General features: G+C 34.3%; 2 protein-coding genes across 4 annotated transcripts; both read right to left on the bottom strand.

Moving 5' to 3' along the window:
• Nucleotides 1–3,464: 3,464 nt before the first annotated feature.
• LOC109217736 (vesicle-fusing ATPase-like) lies at nt 3,465–6,512 on the bottom strand. Of its 3 annotated transcripts, none has more exons than XM_019382005.1 (7): nt 6,426–6,510; nt 5,355–5,410; nt 5,210–5,263; nt 5,021–5,103; nt 4,717–4,850; nt 4,448–4,621; nt 3,465–3,648 (listed from the first exon to the last, which is right to left on the bottom strand). In XM_019382005.1, the coding sequence occupies exons 1-6, from the start codon at nt 6,457–6,459 to the stop codon at nt 4,452–4,454; spliced, it is 531 nt and encodes a 176-aa protein (XP_019237550.1). In that variant the 5' UTR covers nt 6,460–6,510; the 3' UTR covers nt 3,465–3,648; nt 4,448–4,451. The 3 variants fall into 3 exon arrangements, with proteins under 3 accessions (XP_019237550.1, XP_019237552.1, XP_019237551.1); XM_019382007.1 differs by lacking the exon at nt 6,426–6,510 and adding an exon at nt 5,955–6,068; XM_019382006.1 differs by lacking the exon at nt 3,465–3,648 and adding an exon at nt 3,835–4,056 and having other exon boundaries at nt 6,426–6,512.
• A 101-nt stretch (nt 6,513–6,613) lies between these two features.
• LOC109217734 lies at nt 6,614–9,373 on the bottom strand. The gene is made up of 5 exons (XM_019382003.1): nt 9,308–9,373; nt 8,201–8,256; nt 7,286–7,438; nt 6,990–7,158; nt 6,614–6,787 (listed from the first exon to the last, which is right to left on the bottom strand). Exons 1-5 carry the CDS (start codon nt 9,371–9,373, stop codon nt 6,614–6,616), a joined length of 618 nt encoding a protein of 205 aa, XP_019237548.1.
• Nucleotides 9,374–10,036: the final 663 nt, after the last annotated feature.

Here is a 10,036-nt window from a genome sequence, read left to right as displayed (position 1 = left end):
ATGCGATCATTTTGCTCTTTCAACTGTTTCTGCAAAGTTAGTACCAAATTTTGTAAATCAGAATTATTTGGTGTACCCGACTTTCCATCACGAGATTCATTGAGAATTCCTCCACTCCTAGAATTTTCGAGCCCCGAACGTGGGTTTTCTAGGGTTGCGGTATTGACCGGTGGAGGAGTTTGTGGCGCAGTTGGCAATCCCCTGACAAAGGCTTGAAGAGCACTTTTCACATGTTCTGCAATCAATTGTTTTAGAGCGTCTTGTTCGACGGTTTGTTCGTCCCCTTGTTGATCATTCACATGTGACGTAGATCTTTTAGGTGATCCCTCATGGGACTGTTGAGAAGATCCTTGCGGAGAGAGGAGTGGTGGAGTTGCTCCCTCTTGTGGGTTCAGCTGGTTATTTTCGTTAACAGTTGACATAGTTCGTTGTCAGAAAGAAGAATTTAGAAAGTGAAAAGATTATCAGGTTCTCGGTAACGGAACTAATTTATTTAACCAAAAAATAGAATTTTCAGTCAAAGTCTATATTTAGAAGAAAACGGGTTACTGATAACCAAGTTTGCTTCACTTCCACAACAATCTATTTGAAAAATGGTATAAATTATAGAGAAAATTAACAAAGAGAAATAAGAAATAATCGACAATCGATCCCTAAAATCAAGGTTGAAAACTTTGATAAAGCAGAGAATTATACAATGTATTTCAGTAGTACTTGGAACTTGTCCTTACAAATGAAATTTTGTATCCTTATATAGGAATGTACACTCACAATAATCGTAACTTGCATATATATATATATATATATATATATATATATATATATATATATATATATATATATATATATATATATATATATAGCTATAAATGCCTTATTAACTGCTCCGATTTTCGTTCCTTATTTACTTCTGGTTCATGTATCTTCCCTTTTTTTAATCTTTATTCATTCCGTTCTTGCCTCTTCTTTAACAACTGTCAGGCCCGGTTCTCTTCTCTGTACTGTCTCGTGGGTGTTTCTCCCGTGCCTTCCTTGCATTCTTAATTCTATTAATTGAATGCCATTTGTCGCCATACCGTTGCTCCACGCGTCTTGCTTTATCAGCATATTAGCATTCCACGTGTAACATCTTTTTTCCACCAATATAGCGACCACAATAGTCAATAGGCACATGAAAAATTTACCAATGAGAAGAGGACCATATTGACTTTGACCGATATAAGTAGGTTACTTAGTGTTGACTGAAAAAAGGTACGTGCTGTTGAAAAATACTCGTTTATGTACCATCAAAGCTTATAGTCTAGTACTCCATTAGTATTTGAAAGAGTCTTCATATATAAAAGCCCGTTTGGACACAAGAATTTTTTTTTTTTCATTTTTTTTTTGAAAACAGTGTTTGCAATCCAAATCTTACAATATTTTCAATTTCACTTGAAAATACATTTTCAAATTTGAAAAACTGGTGAGAACCAGTTTTTCAATTGAAAATGGGGAAGGTTGCTAGTTTTTGTTGCAAAATATATTGAAAAAGAGACATCCAAATATGTTAGCAAAAATTATAACTAAACACAACTTCATTTTCAATTCATATTTTAGTGAATTCCAATTTTTTTTTTCTTTTAGAATTAATGTCCAAACACCTACTAAGTGTGTATTCATTTTCTATTACCCATTTTCCACTCTTTCGTGACCCCCAATGTATTGAAAAGTTTTTATAACTTTGAACAAAAGTATTTGCCTACGTTTTGTATTTTCACTGTTTTATTGTTTACTATAGGTAACTAATGTATTAAGATAAAAATAAACACAAGTCAACTATATTAAGAGACAAAAAACTGCTATTAGACAAATATAATATGTTATGTGTTTATTGAGCTGATGTAACGTCAAGGCATGAATTACAAGTTTTGCACCTAGTAAAAGAGAGAAAAATCATTTATTGGATTCTTGGAGATAAAGCCAATCAGATCGATGCCAAATGTGGAATAATTTTTTGGTATCAACAAAAATGTGTTGGGGAAGGAGAATTCAGAACAATACGGGTAAAGGAAATAGGTCTGTAGGGGTATGTATGGACCGGGTTGGTTCGGTTTTTATTTAAATTAAATCAAATCAATTATATCGATTTTGGATTGGATCGATTTTATTGATTTTATTTTGGTTTCTCTGATTTGTTTGTTACATGAATATTATTTTAATATTATTTTGTATAATGTTTTGATAAATAAATATATATTTAGTAAAAATTAAAAAAATTAACAAATGATCTATTAAAATGTTCTTATGAGAGAATTTTGGTAGTAACACACGATAGCTATTTTTTAGTCGTCTAATAATAATTTTTTGCTGATGTACGCTTTCAAGGTTAACCGAAATTAATAGTTAAATATAAAAATCAATATGATGCCTAAATTTTAATTTTAAATTATCGAAATACCATTTCAAATTCTAGAAAGATATAAGAAATCTTGGATTTAATATGGAAGAATAAAGAGATGATTGATGCATTTCAATAACAGTTGATAAGAAAGTGATATAAACCATTATTTAAAGTAAAATAAAAATGATTGCACTTCATAGTTCTATTAAATATTACATCCCACGAGAGGATCCCAAATATTTTTAGATTTTTTTTAAAGAAAATATATATTAATATTATATTTATATGTCAGTTTGGTTCGAATTTTTTTACTAAATCAAACCAAATCTAATCGAATTTTTTAATCAATTTAATTTGACTTTTTGATTTGATGGGTTCGATTTATACACGCCTAGATTTAAGTTAGCAAAGCGGATTCGAAACATGGCGTGGTAGGGTTTTCAAATATGAGGCATTTGGCATATGGGATCGAAAGAGAAATTGAGAGAAGAAAAGAAGAAGAAAAAATTGAGAGGGAATCTTGTAGAACTATATCATTTCCATGATGCGCCGTCTAGTTAAGAGTTGGTACGACAATTAATTGCATCATTCTTAATGCTGCAAATAATATCTATTTGATTTTGGGTGAGTTTATGTATATCTAGTCAGTATTCACTTCTGATAGTCTTCTATGAATTTTAATTTATTTCTCAGAAGATTTATTGCTGGGAATTGAAAAATTGATGAGATACATAAAGTGCCAAGAAACAACTTTTTGGGGAAAATCCTAGTGAAAATTTATTGTGTTGGGTTTGTTTTGTGATTTGAAATAAGAATGCACACAAGATCAATTGAGATCATGTTTAAGTTGATTGATGGAACAGAGATCGTAGCTATTTCCAACTGTAATAGAGAGTAGTCTAGATGATCTAGAGTGTTACTCCATCAATTCTAATGTGATTTTATTTTTGCTTTATTCAATTTTTTGTACGCAAGCTATAGAAATAGCTGTATCTATTCTTGCACGACCTAATTCTAATATTTTACTTCCAAGGCCTGGTTTTTCCCCAATTTAACAAGCATTATAGGAAGCGAACAAAACCTGAGTACGTAGCAGCAATAATATTTCAATAATCTGAACTTCAAACATAATGAAGTCGTGGAATATTGAAACTTAAACTTGAAATCTAAAATCCAAAAGAAATGTAAGCTAAAAAAGGATAAAAGTACTGCATAGCCTCTAACTGTAGTGAATGACTGTGTTTTCAGCCCGTAGCACTTCTCCAGTCCTGTAAATAAATATATTGAGACAGAACAGATTTTAGAGGTCTTATGATAACAAATTATCAATTTTAAAAACTAGAAGAATGCTACTGGCTGTCTTTGGTTCTTAGTAACAACAAGACAAAATCACATTAAAACATTCTAAATTATACATTTCTCCGAATTTAATCATATGGTGTAATATAAATAGGCTGCTCTAATGCCCCAAACTCGAATATTAGCTGCTATTGCAAATTCTGAAATAAAATCATCTTGAAAAAGTAATCCAGGAGCTGTTGCAGTGTCTTATTCACAGAGGAACAATTTATGTGTACTAAAACTGTTATATTATTCGTGATGTAGGCGTTTATAGTTATAGGCGCTATCCAATCTAATCAGAGATCTTGGTGCCAGCCAAACAAAGTATCTTCCAACTACACAAATAACAAAAACAGATCAACTAAAAAGGAGTACACTTTCAAAATGAAGTGCAGATGAGCCAAGTGAATTAGAGTTAAGTAATATCAAAAATCATGTTAGTTCTTTAATTTTAGTTTGCTATTTGTTTCTTAAACACACAACATGTATTTCTTAAACCATCAATTTCATCCAACTCAATTGATTCAAGATGGGAAGCTAGTAGTTTGCAGTTGAAAATTCAGCTAGAGATGGGAATACGAATCCCATAGCTCAATTTGCATAGAGCTTTCATTTAATAATCATTTACTTTTAGTTTGATGATCTTTCAGTGATAACCAATCTTTATTCAAACTCCATTTACTGCCCTCTCTATATATGTATGTATATACCCCGAGGATGATTTACCTATTTAAACGTCTCTGCCAAAACCTTTCAGGGCCATTTGAACGTCCACCTTCTTAATTTGAATATCCTCCGCCTTGAAGGGACGTCCTTGAAAACCACGCAACAATGCACTTTCCAATGCCGTCTGTAACAAACCCTCAACATCGACTAAGTTAAGTCCTTCTGTCGCAGAAGCTGCACATCAACCGTTTATTCAGTCTCTAGACTCAAATATTCATAGTTATCAAATCATAGGACACAAAAATAATGAGACATCCTATGGAACTAACCTATGGCTGAAAGGTCTATGTCAGCATCGAAAAAGAACCTTCTCTGCATCCTTTTCGCTTTGACTTGTAGAATCCTCAACCGTGCATCTTCATCTGGTAGACCTAATTGCAAGCGCAGTTCAAATCGCCCTGGTCTACAATCACACCAAGATATGTCAACTAAGATATATTGAATATATAGAGGGACAGAGAGGCCAGGTAAATCGGACAAACTACTTTACTTTCCACTTCAAAACTATTTGGAATAGAATATAGAATAGCATATTAATGAAATTAAGGGATAGATCATTGGAGATATGTATACCTCAACAAGCCATCATCAATCAATTCAATCCTACTAGTTGTCCCCACAACCAACAGATTGGTTTGTTCCCTAACGCCATCAACCTAATCTCGTCAAACCAACATTAGTTAGTCATACACAAATAACTTAGGAAGCAAAGTCATTCATAGAGTTGGTGGAGGTGAAAAGCATAGAGGTATTGAAGCAGACCAATGTTGAAAGTTGGCTCACTATCCTATCAGTTACCGAGTTTGCACCTCTTTTCTGACGTCAAAAGCCAAATTTTAAGTTAGACACTGAAATAAGCACCCGAATGAAAGAAAGAAATCAAGCTAAACGACTAGGAAATGCTTACCCCTGCAATGGCATCAATTTCTTCAATAATGATTACATGAACAGGACTTTCTTCACCTAATGAAGCAATAGGTATCATCAAATAACGCAACATATCCACTATATAAACAACATAAGAATCATTATCTTACCTTGAAAGACAGTAAAAGCTAATAATGAGAAAGTTCTACCCTGAGACTACCCGTGGGCTCAGGAAATAAATTTGCTCTTAGGTCTTTGTCCAACATTTTATTCAATACCAGATTGATCACTGAGAAAAATGTATTTCAGTTTGATAATTGGCGACCTGTGCAGCATCTTCGTTTTAATTTCTACCTATTATTCTTTAACATCACTTTAACGATTGCAAATGGAAATGAATCTGGAGATGCTATACAGCTTATATTAGCTCTACAACTGCCACTGATTTGCCTAGTGGGAGATACAGATGCACTTGAATACACAGTAGTCGGATCACACAATTTACATTAGCTAGAAACAGAAACAACTGAAGATATAAGCAATTGATTTCTTATTGTAGAACCCAATTCTAACTTTTCAAAGCTAGAGAAAAACAATTAGGAGGAAAAACTAGAAAACACAGAGGACATCATATTCTTACCCATTTGCTCAAGATCTCTAATTGATGGAGCAAAAATATCTCTCAGATTCTTTTCACCTGATCCTAAGAAAAATCTTAAGATCTCGGGCCCTCTCACAACTTAGAAAAAAGGGGAGAAATTCAAACATAGCCAGATTTACAAGTGGTCGTTAAAAAATAGCTCAGTTTCAAAAGTAATCGAAATTTAGCCACTTTTCATGTAAAGATAAATCTGAGCGAAAACACTGTTCAAAACCCGGAAAATACGCCAGTATATTATGCTGGAGTTCCAGCATAAGTATACTTGAACCGGTGTATGTTGCACCAAAATAGTGGTTATTTTTCATTGACTTGGTAAACGCTGGCTATTTTTGAATGACCAGTCCGAAAACTGGCTAGACCGTGCTATTTTAACAGAAAAAAGATAAAAGGAAAGATTAGAATAAAGTAAATAATAATAAAAAAAATAAATGACCTCCTTAAAATTACAACCTTTAATTTTGCATTGAGAATTTCCGATATGCATCTCGCAACCAGTGTTTTTCCTGTTCCAGGTGGTCCGTAAATGATTAATCCTTTCATAGGTTGGAGCCTTAACCTTCATTCATTAAAACAACCATCAAATATTTGATATAGTAAGCTCATCAAGTTTACAGAAAAATCTAATTTGATAAAAATGCTCACTCTCTAGATAAATCCCGAGGCATGGTACGAGGGAGAACTAAGCTCAAAATGATAAATTTGAATTGGTTGTTAGGTCCCCCAAATCCAACGGATGCCATTTCTTCTTCAAGCTCCTCCATAGTGAAATTTCTCCTTAAAACTTCTTTCGTAACTTCTTTTTGACCACAAGCCTAGCAAAAAAGTGACTCCGTATACTTAAATAAAAGCACTTAGAATTTAAAATAAGAACCTTCTGAAATTTCTTTCTTAATGTTAAATAGAAAGGAACTTTTAGCTCAAAACTTTATCGTCCAAGCACAAGCTTTGCCAAATTTTAAGGACTTTGAAACTGAAAATTGGAAAAAAGAAGAATAATTATGATTTATGATGTACCTCTCTATGTTTTTTACTTAAAATATGCCACCATTTCCTGGGCTTCGGTACTTTAAATTCGGTAAAACTAGAGATCTTAGTCGGGTCTGTGGTGCCTTCTATGTCAGTATCTTCATGTTTAATGCACCTCAAACAGCATGGTACATAATTCCAGTTCCAAATTGTCCAACTGCAAAAAGGCAGGCAACAATTCGAGCAATTTTGCTCTGTAGAATTAAAATCCTTAAACTATAGTCTTAGTTCATATATAACAAGTGGGAGATCTGGCTAGTCATGGTTAATGGTTTACGATTTACCTTTCCGCCGTGGCTTCCTGCTTTGTTGTCTTCTGACTGCATATCTCCGCACTTACCGTCTGACTTCTAAAACGGGCAAGCTTAGCTTCCATAGCCTTCTTCAATCTTATGCATCCCCTAAATGCTATGATAAATGGCCGTCCCAAAACGGACCTGAAAGAGGAAGGATCGTTAGTTACATTCCACCCTACATAAGGGGGTTTAGATCATTCAAAGTTGGGGTTTGTTAAGAGTGTCCTCTTCTAAAACATACGAACTGCACCAACTAAATTCACAAGGTTAACCCTTTAATTTCTCCTTTCACTCAGAATCACGGAAGCATAAAAGTATTTGAAAAGCAAATTTGTTCGTTCTCTATACGGTGACACCTAATTAGTCATGGAGAGAAATTTTAACTTCTTATCTTCCAAACTGACTGCTCATTCTCTCTAAAGCTCTGACATTTTTTAGCGTTGCTTTAGTTCAATGTAACAAGATTTACTTTTCTGGCTGGTGCAGGTTTGTTTTTCAATAGTCCTATCTGGTGCATCTCATTTTGTTTCTCATCATTTTGCAACAGTGAAAGGACCAAGATGCCTAAGCAAGCATAAGAATATCTGTGCCATTAATTTCTTTCAAATTAAAATAAGGATTCAATATTCTTTATGAACTATGAGGACTTCAAGGCATCTTTAGGCTGTAATGTAACACTAGCTTACCAAGCAATAACACTGTAGTGCTGAGGTCAAAATCTTGATATTGCAGTATACTAGACAATGCAAACCTTAAAATCTTAGATTATTACTAGTATTAGTTTAAACCACAAAATAGTACAAGTCGTGGAGCAAATATAGTTTGAATCAATGTTGTTTTGCCTTCCCTGCGGGCGTAGGGACGTGGCAGCTGGGTACGGGGGATAAGTCTCAAAAAACTTACAACTTTAGGAACCGAGATTCAGTTTTCTTCGTATCGTACGCAACAATCACAGTAGCCTGCACAAACAGCATACAAATTTATAAAGGGTAAAAAAAGGAATGAAAAGGGAGAAATCGAGTTTCAGTGAAAATAAGAGATCTTCTACAATATAAAGTTACAGTATATGACTAAAAAAGACCACAAATAAGAAGATGAATCAAAACCTAAACCTGAAAAGAAACAGATGCTTAGGGTTAGCAGGTAAAAGAACATTGCTAATTATGAGATAGAATCGCACAGTGCTATATTATATTGATGTTCGAAATTCTTGGTAATTGATTTTTGGAAGTATTTCATAATCACTGTGCACAACTATCTATTGAGTATTAGTCATTAAAGCCCCATTGGACACACATCATCAATCAAATATTCAAATTCTAAGTGAAAGAACTTTGTTACATTTCTAGCTACCAAAACACATTCTAAGGAAAATGACTTCTAATAAGTGTATATCAAAGAAGCTATCACTCGAAAATGTCCGAGTTCTAGCTGAAAATGCTTAAGTAGATACAGTCAATGAAAATCAAGGTGACCTCTCAATCTCAAGCAATGGTATCAAGTATCAACCTCTACGATCAAAGCAACCTAAGAAAGAAGGTATTGTATTCAATTGAATGCATTAAAACACGTACCATCTTTGCTTTTAGTGTTCAGGATGCAGCAGTGAGTGTCACGATAAACTGATAGATATGATGCAAGTAGGAAGAATAATTTCACCTGCATTTTGTTACCATGAGGGAAAAGTTCGTTCACTATGCCCATTAATGATGTGTCTCCATAAAATATGAAGGATTCAGATCCCCTTCAATTCTTATATAGTTGTGATTTAAGTCTAACTGTGACAGGTACCTTCTCCAATAAGTAACTAAAACACATAGAAAACGACAATGGACAATGGGAATATAAAACGCCAAGATCATGATTCATGGATAACAAAGTTACGCCCTTTTTGAATAACAAAAGTCAAGTATATATTTCTGGCAGAAGTGGATGAGGCTACATAGATAAGAATACTGGAAGAAATTGGATTCTCTGTTGGAACTCTTCCCATAAGATATCAAGGATTACCTTTGTCCCCAAGAAGTGGAGCAGGAATGTCATCAGTTGATTGTCAAGATCACAGCAAAGATTCATACAGTATCAGCTGGGCACCTATCTTATGCAGGAAATCTACAGGTTATAAACTCAGTGTTATACTCTGTACATAACTTTTGGGGTTCAGTGTTTACACCGCCACAAAGTATATTGAAAGAAGTGGATGGAAAGTGTAGAGACTATTTGTGGGGGGCTTCAGATGGAAAAAAAACAAATATGGCACATGTAGCTTGGGAGTTGGGACAAAATTTGTCTACCGAAGAAGAAGGGGGAGTAAGTGTGAGGCATTGTAAACTCTGGAAGGATGGCATATGTGGGAAAACTGATATGGAAAAAGGATGTGCTTTGGGCCAAATGGGTCCACGGGATATATATGAAAGCTAATGGGGACTTTTGGACGCGTACACCAATTGCAGACAGTAGTTGGTAGTGGAAAAGGCTGCATAAGATCAAACAAAAAATGGATAAACTGGTACAGCAATGGTTAATACACTCTGACCTCAACAGGCAAATATTCTGTGTCCGCCAGCTATTCAGGGGCTCCAGGGAACAGGCATGTCATGGATGGAGCAAACCTGATATGGAATTCAATTCTGATGCCAAAACATAGATTCTGGATATGGCTAGCAGTGCAAGGGAAACTGCTGACTAAAGAAAGACTATGCAAAATGGGGATTGCATGTGACAACACCACCTGTTGTT

This window comes from Nicotiana attenuata, unplaced genomic scaffold, assembly GCF_001879085.1.
Source record: "Nicotiana attenuata strain UT unplaced genomic scaffold, NIATTr2, whole genome shotgun sequence".
NCBI lineage: Eukaryota > Viridiplantae > Streptophyta > Magnoliopsida > Solanales > Solanaceae > Nicotiana > Nicotiana attenuata.
Note: the sequence above shows the minus strand (reverse complement) of the source record. Positions and strands in the feature narration are given on the sequence as shown.